Source organism: Falco naumanni, chromosome 8 (genome assembly GCF_017639655.2).
Source record: "Falco naumanni isolate bFalNau1 chromosome 8, bFalNau1.pat, whole genome shotgun sequence".
Classification (NCBI taxonomy): domain Eukaryota; kingdom Metazoa; phylum Chordata; class Aves; order Falconiformes; family Falconidae; genus Falco; species Falco naumanni.
This window is the reverse complement of record NC_054061.1, coordinates 52,254,845-52,274,833: the sequence shown is the minus strand read 5'-3', so window position 1 is coordinate 52,274,833 and position 19,989 is coordinate 52,254,845. Positions and strand designations below refer to the sequence as shown.

At 37.3% G+C, this 19,989-nt stretch overlaps 1 protein-coding gene across 6 annotated transcripts in view; it reads right to left on the bottom strand.

The window, feature by feature from the left end:
- Positions 1-19,989, bottom strand: part of CALCRL (calcitonin receptor like receptor) — a 68,284-nt gene that overhangs the window by 20,795 nt on the left and 27,500 nt on the right. For all 6 annotated transcript variants that reach the window (XM_040603706.1, XM_040603704.1, XM_040603702.1 and 3 more), the window contains 5 exons: positions 12,528-12,622; positions 11,381-11,525; positions 9,795-9,905; positions 7,870-7,982; positions 4,669-4,760 (listed from right to left, as the gene is read on the bottom strand). In XM_040603706.1, the coding sequence (XP_040459640.1) occupies positions 4,669-4,760; positions 7,870-7,982; positions 9,795-9,905; positions 11,381-11,525; positions 12,528-12,578 (512 nt within the window). In that variant the 5' untranslated portion in view covers positions 12,579-12,622. The remainder of the gene's footprint in view (positions 1-4,668; positions 4,761-7,869; positions 7,983-9,794; positions 9,906-11,380; positions 11,526-12,527; positions 12,623-19,989) is intronic.

The window sequence follows — 19,989 nt, the reverse complement described above, 5'->3', positions numbered from 1 at the left end:
TTTCGTTAGGAAAGCAGATGATCAGTTTACAAAGCTGGGTAAAAATAATCCCTTTAGATTTAAGAAAGGGGGTGCACAGCACACACACGCAGCCTGACAGCTCGTGCAGCATGTCGGTACGGGCAGTCAGGAGCAGAGCCTGGGTTTGTAGTGTGAGCAGTGCTCAGGGAAACCTCTCCCACATGCACAGAGAAGTGATAAAGGTTGTGGTACTGTGGTCACCTCTCAGGAAATGCTCTTTGGTTATTTCGGAGAAAGCAGTTACTGAAGCCTCTGTTGTACAGTCTGTGCTTTATAACCACACGTCCCTCCCTCCATTTAGTAGCCAGCAATATGGAGTGCAGCTGACTGACAACATGAAATGACTAACTGGAGGATGAAAATCTACTGCTTACATATGTAACTGCTCTTCACTGTTAGAGAAGTCAGAACTACATTGACAAGATCAGCAGGGGACAAGTCTAAATTGTCACAGAGGAGAAAAAATAAACCAAGTTTTCTAGCCTTTTCAAACAGCATGCCTGGAAGAAAAGATAAAGTACAGACATTGGTGAGTCATTTTCAGTTTGGGAGGGCAGGAGGGAGAAGAACTTTATATTTAACAGAGAAACACAGATAAGGAATAGTCACAAAAGCTGGAGTAGTATATTGAAAACTGCTGAGAACACAACGAGTGAAACAAGAAACAAAATGACCCTGCTGAACAAGAGAGACAGCAAAAACTGGCTGTAGAGGAGACTGCGCTTCTTGTATTCTTTGCAACTTTCACAAGAAGAGGGTATGAAGCACCCCACAGATACATGGAGTAAGCTAAGAGGTTCACATATGCACAGTGCAATACCATGAATAAGGCAGAGGTTCTGCAAGTCAGGCCTCAGAGCACTGAGACATATTAAGCCTCAAGTCCCTAAATATGAGGGAAGGAAACCACTCTAGATACCAGAGCTGCCATGCAGCACAAGGACCTACCCTACATAGACCTTTGCTTGCCAAGTGTTATTTCCCTGAAGAAAATAGAAAAGTAAGTGTCCAAAATACAGAACACAGGTTTTGACACTAATTAAGTGGTGAAGTATATTCCATTAGACTTTTTTAGATTTTATTTTGTTTTTCATTTTAATGCCTAAAATGCATAAAGCTTTGATTATTATAATTGCAGGGGGTTATGTTCTTTCAAAATGTATTTTTATATGGTGCTTTTTTCCTGTATAGCTTGTATACAAACAGAGGGGCAACACTAGATTCCAGCTAAAGGCTTTGTGTAAACAAGTCATGAAGGACTCTGGAATTCTGTCTGCTTATTGTTAAGATTCAATGCACAGGCAAGGAAAAGCACGTACAGCTAATGGGGCCATCTCTCAGGGTCATCCAGCAGCTGTTCCTGTTGAATATTCAAACACACCCATCCACACCCACCTCCACCCATGCATAAAAGGATTGAAAGGATCACCAGACAAGAAACAAGAAAGCAAGACTGATGACATTTAAAAATGAAGACAGCTTTCGGTAATAAAAAGATTTTTCATAAGCCTCCCCACCCTCCATCTTCTGTTACCCTTCCTATATTCCTTTTTCTGACTGTTTTTCTTAATGACATAATATCCTTTAATCACTTCTCATAATTATGATCTAAGAACAACTGAATGACCTACCCCTGGATTAAACCATGTGCAACAAAACAACAACAGACCTGCTAAATTACCTATTTCCCTTCCTATTTTGACTCCTGCAGGTCTTGGACATTAGGGAAAAATTAATTTCTCCAATATTTCTCCAAAAGAAAAAGGGTAACATTTTCAAAAGCTCCTAGCTGCATTTGAGATCTGATTTTTTTAAGGTATTCAAATACTGCAAAATTCAACCAGTAAAGTCCACACATGCACATAAGGGGATTTACCTGTTTAGTTGAAATTAACTTAAAGTATCTTAGGAACGTCCTATCTATCAATCTGTCATACAAGAGTTTTCCCACTCTAAGTGAAGTGTTGCTATCCTCTGTGAGCGCTGTCATGTGATTTGACATGACGTTTGATCAACAACAATGCCTTTACTTTGGGGGCGGGGCATTGTTCATTTGGCTTGGGGTTTTTTTGGGTTGGGAGGGAGATTCTTTCAAATAGCAGCTCCCCTTTCTCTGAATTCACATTTTTTTTATAGTTTTCTCTTGCCTTGTTTTTCTTTCTTTATGAAAACCACACCACTATTTTAACAGAAGATTTATAATAAACGCATGTATGATTTAGAATATATAAGAGAATGAGAAAGCAGAGCCACTGCAAGAAGTTACTTTTATGTGTCATAGATTAATTTTCAGAGAGGAAGATCAGAGTTCTAAGTTTATTATTCAGTTTACACTGTTAAACCAAGACCTCCAATCCACTTGGGGAACACAAGTCACACACTGGATAAGTATTTCCAATGAGACCATTTTTCTGAAGAAAAAACAGAATTTCAAATTAAAAAATAAAATGCACCAAAACATTTTAATCTAGAAAAAAAAAAAAAATCATTCAAAACCCAGGTAGCTGATATTTGAAAAGCTAAAGATATTTGAAGTGTTTTTCCTATGGAGAAAAGTACTGTCTTTCTAGTCAAACCTAAAGATATTCTTCTAATGGTCAGCAATCCAGCAAATGTTGTCTGGAAACTATCAATCAACTAACAGAATAATTTTTTTGGAAACATGACAAGTTCAGAGGCACCCCCACACAATAGCAAAAAAAAAAAAAGTCCACCTGTTAAAGCTATGAATAATTATACAAGCTTCAGCCGATACATAATACATCCTGGTATTAATCTAGATCCTTAAATACCCTTCTGGTACTAAAAATAGAGGAACTGTACATCCCAAGAGAACATCTTGTAGAGGACTTTCTTTAGCTCACTTTAAAATTTGTAATTTCCTTTTATATCTCAACATAACCACAGTCTAGAAAATGTGGTTTGTGGGTCTGGATTAATTCCATGTGGTTCTTTGAGGAGAGATGATCCTTCTACCGGAGGGAGAAAAAAAATCCCTGGGGAGTTAGACAAACGTGTCAGTTACAACGGTAACAAAGCACATCACCTACTTTTGCAGTAAATGCCACAAGCCAAGATGAAATTGGCTTGGTTTTCATATTATAGTACAGAAAAATCATGCTTTACTGTCTCTGAACTTTTAAAATCCTATCATATTCCAAATCTTTTTGTTTTCTCCTGAGAGAGATATGTCAAAGCACTTTCCCTGTTCACATTAGATATTTAGTCTGTTAAACTTATTGTAACATTTATAGCAACAGTATAACCCTTTTTTATACAAAATCAAGCTTCTTATAAGGACTCAGACCCATTTCATCTGTTGAATTTTTGGAGGGAAAGTGACTCTGGAAATGGTAAGCATTTTTTTTACAGGTCATATAAAAAAAGTTTTTAAAAAACAGAAATGTTTTGGTTTGCCCTCATGAAAAGTCAGAAAAAGCTGAAAAGTCATCTTGAACATTGGATTTCATAAAGAGAGGCTACAAAGTTGAAGCACTCTGGTTTGTTGAGTATTTGTGGAAATGTTGCCCCAGAACCCGGGGAAATTATACATACCTAAATTAGAAACACTATATTCAGCCAGATGTGACTAAAAAGGATAATTTTTTATCAGTTATCTGGTACCCCTACCTAATCAAAATCCAGAGGCATGAGAAAAGCAAAATCTCAGCTGACCCAACAGTTGCTGGTGCATGTGCTACTCATATTTAAATGTCAGAAAAAAATAAAAGATGGAGTGAGACAGTAGGGTATAGTGGTAAGAAATATGTTAGACCATAGAGCAGATCTACATTATCTGGTGCAAAACGATGCAGAAATTATTAACCTCGTGCCAGTTAACAAGGAAAGCCTACAGTGTGCAGTGTAGAATTTGGCAGAGATGATAACTTGTCTCTCTCAGCTCTGCTCATGTGGCAACGCTCCTGGTTTCACCCTTCTACTAAGCATCATCAACTTCTTCTTCAAAAAAAAAGTCTCTTTCATGGGAAAGAAAAGTAAGTTCACAAAATGTGAAGTACTAAGACTAATTTTAAAAGACCTGGGCATTATATTGCAATTTGTTGTGACAGTGGCGATACACTGCTCAAACTTTCTTTCAAGAAGGTAATATAGTAACTGTTATTCAGTGGATATGCCATAACTGTCATAGACATAACACAGTGAATAAAGAAACAGGATTATTATTCCCATTCCTACTGTAGCTCTTAGCCTTACTTTCTCCACAGTTTATCATATTTTGTGACTACCTACTTTGGAATGTTAGCATACCTACCATGTGTCATCAGTATTTTGGTTTCCATTTAATTTTGTTGATGCTTGGCATATCCACAATGTAGCTTATTATTAAAAAAAATGCACCACAAACCAAAAACAAACAAACAGAAAATTTCCCGGTCCTAATTTCCTATTGTCAATATATTCTACAATTTTTTGTTTTCAGAGCTGGGATTTTAGGTTTCTGAGACAAGAAACCTAAAATTTTATTACAGTATGATATTCAATGCCAAACCAATATACTGACTTCCTTCACCTTCTTGCTCCACCTAACTTCATTGGGAGGGGTGGTGTTTCAAAGTATTGAAACTAGGATTGTTGCAACTACTGATATTTGGTAATGGATTTAAAATATATTTTAAACATACTTACTTAAAATAAAAGAATATGCCAAGAGAAATCAGAAGTGATGCAATTGAAAGGCCATGTCCGATGATGGCCAAGTAATACAAGTTCAGAGCAGTCTGCAATACAAGAACAAAACCAAGGACCTGTGATGCATACAGAACTCTTGTTGATAAAGCACATACTTATATATCTCTTCTGCATATAAAATGACTATAATATGACTAAGAAAATAAAAATATTACAGGTAATCATGAGTCGAATCTGGAATCCTGCAAATCAACATCTCTACTAAGATTTCTTTCTGTAGGACACACAACAGGTTCATTGAAATCATCACTAAAACTTACCTCTCATCAGTTAAAACATTAGGTTTCTAATATATACCACTATGTTTTTTCTGCATATTTACATAAATCAGGCCATTTAGGCTACTGCCCTGGGTGCATTCCTGTCTGAGGCTTTATTCATCTATTAACACAACTCTTCAGTAAAACATGTGCTTCCCAAATGCATTCATGTATATTTTCCTCATAGAAGATTTCCTTCTTACCATTTGAAGATAATTCCTTGGAAGCAAGCTGTGATTATGATATCAGAAATTTAGTTTTGATTCAGCATTTAAGGAAGAGCATGAAAAGTATTAACAATGACTCAAAAATAGGGAAGACTAAATGGTCTTATTAAAACAAGCCTAGACCAAAACTACAAAATTATGAAAAGCTGGGTAGATACAAAAGGTAAAAATGAGGAACTAGTACATTAATATTTGGAATATGTACAATATGCTATCATTAATTCTTTAAATTAATAAATATATTAAATTCCACTAGTAAAAAACACTTGCTCTCAGTCATGGAATCTGTCTCACAACATTTCTTGTTGCATTAAAAGTAAGATTATAATTTTGCATATAAGAAAATTAAGATTTTCAGGTTAAACCTTATAGTATCACAATAAAGCATGACTATCTAGATTCTATAGGAAGAATTAGAGCGCACACATAAATACTCATGTACTCCAAACTGTATGTATCCTCTGAATTTATTATTCCAATTTAAGACAGACTAACCACAGCTTGCTACATATATTGACTTTTGAAATAGCATAAAAAGATTCCAGGTAAAGCATTAAGAAGGTTGTAAGATGAGACAAGGGTACCTCTTTCTACATGCTAGAGTAAAATGGGATAATGTAAAAATGAGAATAAAAAAAAAAAAAAAAAGGCAGCAATGCAACACATTTAAGTGAAACTTTCCCATGAGTTTGGAAGTAAGAAAAAACTATGGTTACCCTCATAATGCTAAACCCTGGCTACTTATACATAATGACAGCCTTTCTATGACTGGTCCATATCCTGTATCACCACCTCATTCAGTGACCAATTTAGAAAAAAAGTACTTTAAGGATTTAGAATATTCCCGTGCAATTTAGAACCAGCACAAAACAGTGATACAACAACTGCTGATGGGAGCAATAACAATAAGAACTGAACAATGGACAACCATTACATTTATTGTGCATTATCTAACCAGCCTTCCAAGTGAAGTGAAAAGATAGCATTTAATGTGACACACAGAACTGTAGCAAGCAGTAAGGCTTTCTTCAGAGCTATTATTTCATTTTAACAATAGCTTCTGATGCATGACAGAATTGAAATACACTGGCAAAACAGCCTGAGGGAAACTAGCTCATTATTCATAAAGAAGGACCTGTATGCACCTGCTCCTGTCTGAATAATATTCTTCTAGCCAAGTATTAGCAAGAATCAATGAATTATAGCATCTCTTCTAGAAGAATTAAACTGCCATTACTGTATTCAGTGTCTCATGATTTGAGAAAAAGCAATACAAAAATGCCTTGTTATCATCTATTACCACCTTTTCTCAATATGGTTTCTAGGTAAATACCCTAAAGCACACTTGACAGCAACAATGTGGCCAGTTAGGATCTCTACTAGATGCCAGTATTCTTGACACAATCTGCTAAATAATTTTAGCTCTTTTCCATGAGATCCAAATTAATTAACAGTCTATCTTTACCTGCATTTTATACTATTAGTACTTGGGCATTTACTGTTTCGATTTACTGCTTCTTCCCACAACCAAATTTTTCATAAACATAAAGAATATAAGTGGACATATGGAGTTAGAGGGTGGCAAAATATACAATTTTGCCCACTATGTCCTCACATATTACCAAGTATCTCAGCATGAGGGCATTTGGAGGCTTCCCTCCTTTTTTATTGTTATTTTTTAAATCTGTCAGTGGTTAGTAATCTTCAAGATAACGTGAGGTCTATAAAAGTACCATCAATACATACACATAGGTATGTGTGTGCAGAGAGTCTACCTTTAATAAACAGAAAACAACACTCAAAGTATTTTGCTGCCTGGCCTGTGATAATTTTGGATGCTTGCAAAATTTCACTTAAATGAACTCAAAATATAGGTTTTCCATTCATGTGCACAGCTTAATATTGCAGAAACTGAAAAAATGGCACTTGGGAGGCAGGGCAAAAGGTATACGAAGGAAAAGGATCACAAGGAAAAACAAACCCTATCTAACACTTCTCATCATTTACTTTCCTTTGGCCTTCAAAGATCCTGTGGTGAATCCACTCAACTATAGCTTGCCTGCACTTCTGTAAAGAAGAAAAAAGTTTAGCTCTGCTTTTCATACAGGGGGTGGAAAAAGAAAAAAAAAAAAATCAAACATCTGAACTCTACTGAAAGCTGCCTTGAAGATGTATTCATCCCAAATAAAACTTCGGTTATGCCCCAGCTGAAAATCTCTCACTATGATTTAATTGGATAAAGCCATGCACTCAGCACGTCTTCCAGAGATGTGCAAACCTCCTGCAGTTCTGCTCAACTTGGACCCTACTTCAAAACTACAGAGCAAAATGTAAAGATCTGTTCTTATAAATCTTACCAGTAGATGACTGTGGATGACCTAGACAATACTAGCAGCTATAAATTTAAAATACCCATGAACAAAAATATGATCATATTATTTAATCAGTTGAAATCGGCTGTAAAAGATAAAAGCAGGTGGGCTGGGGTTTATTGAGTCTGTTTTGCACGATTCGTCCTTTTTATTCAAGATGCCTTCTTCATTTACCATGTTGATGTTGCATCAGCTCTTCTGCCATTCAACTTTTGAAAATTGTGAAATTTTTCAGATCAGTTTCTGGACACTGGTAACATGCATTCATTCCTTTCCTACCTTCACTTTTTCATGTGTATAGATATTACACTGGGTATAGTTTGTCCACGTCCTGTTGCTTTCTGGGTGTCTAAACCAATTCCCACTTGGATCACAGATCTTCGTAACTTTTTCTACAAAATAGATGGAAATAAAAACAAAAGAAAAACGCAAGAGTCAGCACTGACATTCTGCTTCCTGATCCCTAGTATCTAATGAGGAAAGACTGGCAAGCAAATGACAGCTTTATTAATATGACTAGGGAGACATTGCTTGTTACTATGAATTCTGAGAAACCAGAGGCCTCTTGCTTGGCAAGGGCAACTGATGATGTGTATTTCTTAAGAAAACAAATAGATGTCCCTCCTCCAATCCAGTAAGTAAAAAAATAGATCAAACTAACTGTTTGAGAACTACCAGATGAAGTGACAAGAATATTTAAATGGCCTGTTGTAACATCCAAGATCTAAACTGAAGTCTAACATCCTACCACTGGAAATCGGAATTGGACAGGCAGGAGATCAACAAAATCATAGAATCATTTAGGTTGGAAAAGACTTTTAAGATCAAGTCCAACCGTTAACCCAGGACTGCCAAGTCCACCACTAAACCATGTCCGTAAGCACCACATCCATGTGTTTTTTAAACACTTCCAGGGTCAGTGGATTCCACCACCTCCCTGGGCAACCTGTTGCAATGCTTGAGCATCGTTTCAGTGAAGACATTTTTCATAGTATTTAATCTAAACCTCCCCTGCTGTGACTCAAGGCTATTTCCTCTTTCCCTGTCACTTATTATTATCTGGGAGAAGAGACCGACCCCCACCTGCCTACAGCCTCCTGTCAGGTAGTTGGAGAGAGCAAGAAGGTTCCCCCCGAGCCTCCTTTTCTCCAGACTAAACAACCCCAATTCCCTCAACTGCTCCTCATAGGACTTGTGCTCCAGACCCTTCCCCAGCTCCATTGCCCTTCTCTGGACACGCTCAGCACCCCTACATCCCTCTTGTAGCGAGGGGCCCAAAACTGAACATGGCATTCGAGGTGCAGCCTCACCAGTGCCAGGTACAGGGGGAAAATTGCTTCCCTGGCCCTGCTGGCCACACTGTTTCAGATACAAGCCAGGATGCTGCTGGGCTTCTTGGCCACCTGGGCACACTGCTGGCTCACGTTCAGCAGACCGTCACCCAGCACCCCCAGGCCCTTTCCCACCAGGCAGCTTCCCAGCCGCTCTGCCCCAGGCCTGCAGCGCTGCGTGGGGCTGGTGTGAGCCCAGCGCAAAACCTGGCAGCTCTCCCTGTTAAGCCTCATGCAACTGGCCTTGGCCCATCGGTCCAGCCTGTCCAGATCCCCCTGCAGAGCCTTCCTGCCCTCCAGCAGATCAACACTCCCCTCCCAACCTGGTGCAAAACAGAGAAACTCCTCAAGAACCAAAATGTAACATATATCAGAACACAATGATTTCTATCATGAAATAGCAAGAGGCATGAAAGGACCTTGGGAAATACCAAATGCAACAGGTGACAAGAGTGGAAGTCTATGACAATTTTCCACATGTTCACAGATACAAAGTTTAGCCTACAGAAACAGAAAAAGATTCACCTGTGGGAGAAACCCTTGTCAACTTCAACTGCTAAATTCAGGTAAAAGAATAAGTCATATTTCTGATTGTCTGTCAGAGAGAAAAGGTCATCTCTAAGAGGAAAAAACAGTGATCTAACTTCAGTTCCTACTTCCTAATCTACAGAATCCCTCAAGGACATATTTCAGAAAAGAAAATAAATAACTTGTTGATTTTCTGTGTGATAAAGGAAAAACACAAATAATGAGTTTGGAATTAGTGACATTCTGGAGCATTAGTGACTTGAGTGGGGCAAACAGGAGGCATCAAGCACCCAAAACCTCAATTTATTAATAAATATATTGATGTAGAAGCCCACACACACTTACCTGAAGGGTTGAAATCCTGAAAGTAGTCAGGACAGCGCTGTACTGACACAGTTCCAGCAGCAACATCACTCCAGCACAACCAGCCATCCCATGTCCTGTTACAGTAAGGACCTGCAAACAAGTAGAGACCTGGTAATAAAATAACAACCCTTCTTTCATAATAGTCTGTCAAAAGTAAGATATAAGACTGCCTAAGGTAAGTTTCTCACTTGTAGCAATATAAGAAATAGGAAACAGGAACATAAGATTTAGCAGTAGCTGATTAAAACTCCACTTAATAGAAATAATTCCTTACATGTACATTTCTTTGAACACATTTTAAAATCCATCATCATTCACCTTGAAAAAAAATCTACATCCACAATTTACAAACCTCAGATCTAGAGCACAGCAGACAAAAAAAAACCAAAACTAAACCAATTATTAAGCTTGCAAAGATCATTTTACTGAATGTATTTATATTTTGGATGCATACCAAGCCTGTACATATGTTTACTAGTTCATTGAAAACACAGTGGTATCCTAGAAGCCATCAGAAAGCCTGGCTGGGGGGCAGCCACAGCTCCTCTGCCTCAGGCAGAGCTGAGCCTGCAGCACTCATTGTGGACCGACACTTCTCCAAGTGCCCAAGGGACAAGGAATCCCAAAGTCCATCAAGAGCCTGTTTCAGTGCCTCATTGCACTCAGACAAATGTTAACATCTAAAATAAACCTCCCTGGAGAATGAGCTGGGATTTTATAAACAAATCCTTTCCCAAAAAGAACACAGAATGACTGGATACAAATTTGCAGATGTTTTTAGTATCTTCTTTCATTTTCCTTTTTAAGACTTAATAATGCCCATCTCAAAGGCTGCATTTTTCAAACACCATGTAATTCCTCCTCATCTAAAGTTTTTCCTATTTGTTCAGATCCTTCTGAAGCTGTGATGCCCCAGGTTGGACATAAGCTTACACTGTCATATTCATATCCATTTCTGACCTCCAGACATTCAGTTCCTCCAAAGAATCATTTCAGAAGAGAAAAAAAGTCATTGTTAAAGAATGCAATTGCCTCAAAAGCCATTCAATGTTTCTAGAAGTTGTAAAGTCAGAAACAGTGAATGCAGCAACAGGTAGAGTTACTGAGGCTAGCTCTGAATGAGTTACCAGAAAAAGCATTAATGACACTAACACAACCCTCAGAGCAGGGAAATTATGTATATCAAGTTATTTTCAATTTTTACAGGCAGGTATGACAAGGGATACAGAGATATTATAAGAGTATGAAATGCAGTAAAGTGGCAAGATTAATCTGTCACCATTTTTTAATCTGGACATCTATTTAAATTAAGATTTTCTTCACTCATCAGAAATAAAAGCTTTGTGTTATATAAGAACTGGTTCTATGGGAAGGTAATAAAACATATCACTTATCTTCATGAATCCCAAAGTGACATTTCTAAAAAATTCTACAAATACTGTTACAGCCTGAAGAATCATTGCTACCATGACAAAAAATGAAAATAACTAAAGGATCCTCAGTCAGTGTAATTATACCTGTTGACCATTGGCCTTTGTAAAACCTTGTAAGAAAATAATCCCTACCTTCTTTCCTATGAATAGGATCTTGCATAATTTTCTGGTAACATTCATACTGTGCTGTCATAATTTTATTCCGTGTAACACTCAGTTGAGTGAAGTCCTCCGTCGTATTCTGATGCCCTTCGGATGGTATAGCAGTCGCAAAAAACTGAGAGGAAAAAGACTTTTTTTTTTTTTAGCAAGTCATGACAAACGCCAATACAAACTTCTGAAAGTTCAATCTATTGAAATACTGTATCTTAAATACTGTTTTACTGAAGGAAAGTGATCTTCAAATTTATTACTGACAATATGATTTCATGTTTTTCTGGTTAATTCAGCAGTTCTCCTTACTACTGAATCTTGACAAATATCTCCTGAATGAGCATAGGGGAGTAACAATATGCAAGATTTGTAAAACATAATGGAAAAATGCATAGAAAGCACTGAGAAGTCAGAAGCATATAAAAAGCTTTGGCAAAATCCAGTAAAATATACTGAAGTTACATTAGCCTAAAAGGCATTTGAATCCAGACCAAAATGACCTTCTTTGAAAAAAGACTTTCCATATACTGCATGCACTGAAGCTTTTGGCTTGTTTAGAGCTTTTTGGTTTCTTTATATTCTGGCAAAACATAAAAGCAACCCTCAGAATACCAAAAGGTCGTCCATTTTTATGGTTATTACAAATAATTAAAAAAAAATATTTAAGAAAGTGGATCTTGATCAAAACCTGAACCTCTTAAGTGCATTGTTTAAAGTAGTTAACATTTTATGGGAAGCTACTAAACGTGGAAAAACAAAGCTGCAGATTGAAATACTGTACCACTGCCATACAAGGGGTGAAATTAAGAGTTCCAAGGATGTCCTCTGAATCTGAGTTGGCTGTCTCCTCCACTCTTCCTGGGGTCTGCATAGTACTGCTTATGTGTCAGTTGTCAACTTACTGTAAAGTCCTCTGCTAACGGAGGATATGCTAGGTTCAGCAGAAGTAAATACTATTTCTGTTCCTTTACCACAGGAATTAAAAGGAGAACAGAAGGTAGATAAGGATCCTGCTGTGCAGAAACTACATTTGAACACAATGTTAGTTGTTTCTGCATTTCCATATTAATAATTTCTCTACACACGTTTGAAACTGGAAGTGATCTAAAAAATTCATAAGACTCACCATAGTAACCGATAAGAAGAACAGCAAAAATGTGATCCAATTTTCTGTCATCTTTATATCTGGTTAATTTTATATTGTAGTTGAATGAGCTCAAACTGCAATGGGAAAAAAAAGTAGGAAGGAATTTAGTAATTCATGAAAGTCAAAACTGATAAGACTTCATATTTTCTTTCTGAATTAAAACAAATCAATGGAGGTCCTCAGTTTTTATTCACACATAGTGATGCCATGTGAAATACATGGAGATGTACAATACGAAGTGGAAAAAATGTACTGAATTCACTGACAGTGAATTCCAGCAGCAGGGCTTTTCCTGCACTCATGCCTCCATTACCTCAACTAACCCCAGTTCTCCAGAGGGTTTGTCTCAGTCGGGTAGCTGATATCAACTCTAACAGATACGTAGCAATTAGCCCTGAGATACAAGCTCCTTGCCATCTCTGCCTTTGGGCAACCATCGTAAACTGCAGTTCAGTTTCCTCCAAAGTAGACTTAAACTTTCACTAACACATACACCCACACAATTATTTCCTGTTATCTTCATACCTGCTGATTGTTGATTTTGCCATTTCTGGAAGAACTGATCTAGTAGGTAGCCACTTAATCTTGAAGTTACAACTTTGCATGGATGACAATGACAATGCAAGAATTAATTGTGGGCTGTAAAATAGTTTCTGTATCTGCAGTAGCTGTAAGCTAGTTACTGTATCTGTAGTTGGAAGAAAACAGAGCCACCCAAAACAGTTATAATTGTCTTACACTGCAGACAACTCTTGGAATTGATTCTCAAATTGTAAAACACACCTAAACCATAAAATAAACAAAAATATTTTCTAAACACCTAGACCATCTATTTAGCAGACCTAACCCTGCTGTGACAACTCCCTCAAAAGGAAGGGAAATGCGTAATATCTCATGCAATATTTCACTGTATCCTGAAATATCCCAAGAAAGTCACAAAGCTGAGCCTGGAATTAAGATAAGAGCTTCTCTTCTGTTTGCATGGTAGCAAAAGACTTCTCCACATTTAGATTAAGTTATTACAACTAAACCACCTTTCAAAATCTAAATATCACTGTACTAGCATTAACGAACTTATTACCAGCCAAAATGAAGGGGACCACATCTGAGTGAGTTTAGCTCCCTTGTACAGATGAATTCACTACAAATAATGCACTGCTACTTAAGATACAAAGCCCATGTACCTCAAGGATCCCTTATATCCCTAGCTCAAAGATTCCACTGCTATCAAATCAAGATGGCTGTCAGGACCTACACACAAACCTGCCTCCTGACTCAAGCCACGTTCTCCCTCTAAAACTGCGTCAGTAATCCTCCCTTTGTTTTTATCACTGGCGTGCAACCCTCTAACGCTGGTTGCTGGAAATTGCACAGAATTCAACAAGGCACTGAAATTCAAATATGCTGTTCTGAAGGCTCTTAAAACACTAACAGGAAGACGTATTAGCATACATAAATATATTTTCTATTTGAGCTAATACTTCTCTGGAAAATCTATGTGTGATGAGAACTACAGTGAATACATAGTAGTAAGAACCACTGCCTGCTAACTAAAGAAAAAACCTAAATATCTATGTGTAGCGGCTGAAGACTGACAAATACAAATGGAGATATCTAAATGAGCAAAGAGGCAATATGATTTCAATTCTGCACAATAACTGGGGTCAAGGGGGATTATTTCAAACCTACCACAAGTTTTATTCATTTATACTTGTGTCTGTTTACCTAATAAGGAGGGAGGGGGGGGGTAGGCATGGGGGTGACCTGGCCTTTAAGGAAATTGGATTTAACTACTTGGTTGTGAAATAGTTTAGTAACCTTCTTTTGCCAAAGTATGCCAAAACATACATGCACAGGGTTAAAACTCATAAAGTATGTATGCAAGACAAGCAAAGAGACAAGTCAAGTAGAACATAGGAACCATAAATATACCATTTAGTGTATATTTTTCTACATATGTGTAAAAGAGTTCAAAATAATTTTCTCTATAATAGTTCTAAAAATCCTTATGCTAAACGAACATCAGAAGGCAAATTTAAAATGCATATTCAAACATTGCCCTCTCTTTGCCTTGTTTATTTTTATTTATCTATAAGATACAATATCATATAAACAAAAGCAGAGTTTATCTGCTTTGATTCACATTCCATGATTATTTTTGTTTCACAATATCAAAACTCACCCCCTAGCTGTGTTACTTTGATGGTCCAAAACTTTTCATACCTAGTGGCTTTGTAGGTATTTCCAATCAACCATTCCAGTATCCACTCCTAAATTATTAGTTCTTCCCAGGAGATAAAAGATTAAGTCAGGTCTATAATTTGCTGTATGCTTTCCACTCATTTCTCACAGTTGCTAACTGCAAAAAACTTACTGCTTTTGGACTTAATTACCAAATGCAAGATGAAGGTCATTCAGATGCCTATTTGGACATCAGGAAAGCATTTCTTGCATCACTACATTAATTCATTCACTCAACATTTATTCCAGTTAGTTTGGACAAGAACTTTCACAGGAAGATTAAAAGCTTTCTTAAGAATGGATGGCAATGTAGTCCATTGATTGAGGTAGCAAGCCAGTACTGCTGAGAAAGTCAGGCTGTTTTTATTAATCAGCTGTTCTGATAAGATGTAAAACAAATACAATTCTCAGAAAATGTTCTCCCTCTCAGATCTGGGATGTATTAGATGCACAAGGAAAATAATAATAAAAGAGACTCATTCTTAGGTTTCTTTAAATAATAACTCTTCCCAAGTTGATGTTTTGCAATTAAACATCTTTGACAATTCTACTGTGGGGAAGAGAAGACAACCGTGTTGGATGGAGATTAATTTCAGTGTACTGAATGTTAGCTTGAGGGAAAGATAGTGGAAGCTTAGACTCTGTAACAGTAAGGGTTTGAACAAAAGCCAGCAGGACCGTGATTTACAATGATAGGTATTGAATGAAACTGTAAGTCAGCAGACACAACAGTACAACTCCTAGCAGTCCTCTTGCTTAAGTATTTTCCCAGTAAAAGGGAACATCAACAGGAAGAGAATAGGGAATTGCAATAGCAAATCAGATCTTCAAAATCTCATGTTTTATTTTAGTTTACGTTGTATTGAAGACTGGGGTAACTTAAAAAGAACTGGAACTGCCTGTTTTTCCTCTTTATTACATTCTCTGTTAACAAAATTAATGATACTCTAAAGGCCTATATCATGTTTGTCACTGACAGCAGTGACATCTACTGAAGAAGGAATTCAGAAGGAACTGCAAGCTGAACTTAGCCAAAATAGTCACTGGTATGGCTTTAACAGATGTTCACATTTCTCTTCCTCCTGCTTTCTCTATAGAGCCATCCTGCCTCATCAGCTGTTTCTACTTTTAACCTCTTCCCATCCTCCCAAGAGCAAATGTCATCCATGCTGAGCTCCAGACACTTCCCATTTCAATAATACAGCAAAAGAGTTAAAAAAAACAGTAGTCAGCAAGAAAAAAAATAAATTTTTGACCTTCAATCACCTGACCACATTTAGGCAAAAAAAAAAAAACTACACACACAACAAAAAAAAATAAAAACACAAAACCCAAACTGGCAGCTTCTGCCTTAAGCAGTTGCCCTTAAGTCTGACTGTAAGCAGACTGCAGCTCTGTAGGAGTGGAATAGGAGGGACAGTCTACTTATGTCATTGCATGTACGCTCATACACATGCATAAACTTTTTTTACTAATTGGTAATCTCTGATTTGCCCAGGAAAAGAAAAAAAAAAGCCAAACAAACAAAACCAAAACCCAAAATATTTTCACTATAAATTACATATCTTGCAGAGTGCTATTATCTTGCAACACTGAAGTTGAACATGTGCAAATATAGATGTATAGCCTTCATCTCTGACTGAAAACGGGAGTCAGAATAGGTATTTTCTTGACCAACCCTCCCCCCACTCCATGCTGTTGTTCTAGCGCTACCTGATTTTGTTTTGTTGCAATCTCTCTCAGAAACAGCTATACATGCTATTTTGTTATTCCTGGTTCTTTTTAGAGGCACACACAACTCAAAAGTATTTAAAACCCCAGGCAATGCTTGCTTGTTTCAGCCCAAGACACAGGCAAAAAAACCAAGCTGGAAAGCGTCCAACCTTTTTCAAGTGTCCCTATTTTGAATTGCTGTAGTACACTGTTAGAAAAAAACAGTAGTCTCAAATGGAATTACAAATAGAGCCTTCACTTACATCTCCACTCACATAAACTTTATGGGAAATACTCAGAGGGGCAGATTCTCTTCTAACTAAAAGAACTTTGCAAATGGGCAGTACCAGCCCCACATTTATGCACACCAGATTCATTTAGTCCTGAAAGCAGACTATAAAATCTCCACATTTACCTTGGAGAACAGTGCAGGGCAATTTGGAAATCTTCCTAGTCCGGTAAAATGTCCTAATTTCTGAGGGAACCACATCTGCCAGGATTTGGACCAAACTGCTCTGATGGTATCACATAACAGCTCACAGCTGTACATGTGGGAATTACTCCATCCTCCTCATAATCACAGAGTTCAGAAGGCTCAAAAATAATAGTATTGTGACAAATTTAAGGAACTCTGGGTAGCACAGTTTCACGACACCTGAATTCCCTACTCACCAACACTCTGAATTAAGACCCAGGCATCAGCAGTTACAGACTTCTAAAACAGGCAAGAGAGGAGATCAAAAGAGTTTGATCCTCCCTGAGACAGTATTTGTAGCACAGAAGCATAAGCTCTTCACACCTTCCAACAGACTTCATTGCACTGTTCTCTTCATTCAGTTAGTGGCAGGCCTTGGTTTTTTCCCCCAATGTATTCACCTTCACTTGAAAGAACTGTTATATTACCCAAAAATGTCAAATCCATATGTTGCTGGATCTTAAAACAAACAAAATTTAACTTACTATATTGGTTTAAAACACTGGTACAACCCCATTGTGATGTCAATGGAACTGCTATAAGAACACATCCCTATCCTCACTGCAGTTATTCTTTCAAACCCCCAGTGTGACCTCCTCTTTTCAAATCAGACAGGGCACACGTCAGGAAAAATGGAACAATAAAAATTAAAAGAAATGCTCCTAATACATTTCTTTAGACATCTAATTCTCCCAACCCACAGCATTGCTCACATGCATGGATACGTTAGAAAAAAATGCTACACTGAAGCATTCCTCCTTCTACTTTTCCAGGAGTTTTTCCTAGGGAGTAGTTGTGGCACAATGGCATTTACTCTCTTCTTGAGGATTAAAATAAATAAAGACGAAACAGAGTGGCATACCTCAGTTTCACTGTTCTATTATTTTGTAACAATCATGCTTTAGGTGGTCATTCAGCTCAGTATGAGAAAGTAGTCTCTTTTTCTCGAGCCTCATGCTATGTGCACGTCTCAAGGTCTCAGGCTTATTGCAAACAGAAAATTAGGTCTAGTTCACAAAGACATTTCACATCTTTTATTCTTTCTATTAGCATGCAGATTTTTTTGATTTTGTTTTTGCATCACTCTAGCTGCTTGCCAGAGGCCTTGCAGAGATTGCAGAACCATCTGTAGGTAAGATTACGCAGATTAAATTACTCCTGCTTGTGTACTTTTTCCTGTTAATAGTTTTTGGCTACTGTTCAGCTATGTTTTGTCTCCTGCACCCAACAGACATTATTAGCAGTAACTGGCAACACTCTAGTTCTAATAACACTTAAAACCATAAGAACCTATCATAGAGTGACAGCGGTGCTAGTTTTTTCCCAGGAAGGAGGGAACCCTCACTCTTTTGTAACACTTTCCTTCTCTTCAGTTCACAGGTTTGGATGACATTGTAAATTATCCTGAGAAGAAACATAGGCTATGGAGGTCCAATTAGAAACCAAACTGACCAGCCAACCAAAAACCAGAAAAAAACCACCACAACAAAACCCTCCAAATGAGGGTTTGGAGGAGGAAACATCCACAGGGTTCTTCCCCTGGAACAATCTGCAATTTCTGTTCTTGGGCCACGTCAAGCCTCTCCACAAACAGGCTGCAGAATGGTGGTTTTGTGTCTTTGTCCATCACACCAATTTTGGCTCTTTAAAACAGGATTTCTACTGGTTTAAAAAAGGTATTTCTTCCTTGCTTTTACATAGACGGGTCTTCTCTTGGCCTCTGTGCTTTCAATGCCTTTCCTATAAATTATGAAGGCTCTACTCCTCCTTCTCAAATATGGTGACCTCTCTGTTAACTTAAGAGCATATGAAGCCAGCAGTAGCAGATGGTGCAATTGCATACAGAAGATAGGCAAGGACTCAGGGCTGTAGTTACAATTCAGCAGGATATCTAACTGTACCAGATAAATGCATCATATGAATGTTAAAAATATCAAAGCAAAGCAAAATTATTTAGGATAAGTAAAAACCACAATACTACACTTCCAAAATAATTTCACAGTGTTTTCTTGATTATAGTATTTTCTGCCTAAAGTACTGATTATTTTTTCTAAACAGAAACCTCTCTCAGAGCCTGACAGTGCACTACAGTGTAGTTTGCTTCTTTCTAACCTGAAATGAGAAAGCAAGAGCTGGAAGCTAACATAAAACAACTTTTACTGCAGAAATCAGTTCCTCAGTAACACATGCCTTTACATACTTTATCAAAACACAAAAACCTCAGGATATTTCCCTCATTACTTACATTTTTTAAATTATAGTATTTTTTATACTCTCTCATACAGTGATACTAACACCCAAAATGTTTCCCTCTTGAGGAACTAGTTGTTAAATAATGGCCACAGAGATCCTGGCAAAGCAAATCTTTAGCACAAGACTGACATGGCTTATTCTCAGAGATGCAATTGTGATTTCCAACAATTTATAGTTATCAATGCCTCCAGATTTTTCAGTGACTGCTATTTGACTATCATTCTGTAAGTACTTGTTATGCTTATTTTACAAGCTTTACCCTTTTCACCCCATAGCCTTAACCTAAAGTGTACCTTGATGTCTAAAATCCATCAACATAGGTTATTAGGCATAACCCCCACCAAATTCAGTCCAATGTTCTGTAAACCATGGCATTTAAATTCTGTAGCACTCATTCAAGCACAAAGAAGTTTAGAAGGAAGGCTGCTCTGATGAAAAAAGTTATGGGTAAAAAGTTAGAGTGGCCACTATCAAACACTCTAGAAAAGTTGATTAATAGAAATGAAGATGAAAGCAGAATAATGAATTATTAAATTTCAATAACTGATTGATCAAGATGATTTAGTGTTGGTACTTCTCTTTTTTCTACCGTATTAATTTCCTGCTATAGTAATTAAAAAATGTAATTTAAAACTTATTTAGAAAACTTTCCTGAAATTTCTCTTCCTCCAAAGCAACTGCTATGCTGTGACAAGCACATTCCAATTAACATGTTATTTTAAATACAAGGGGATTGCTCATGACATTCTCTCTTTTCCA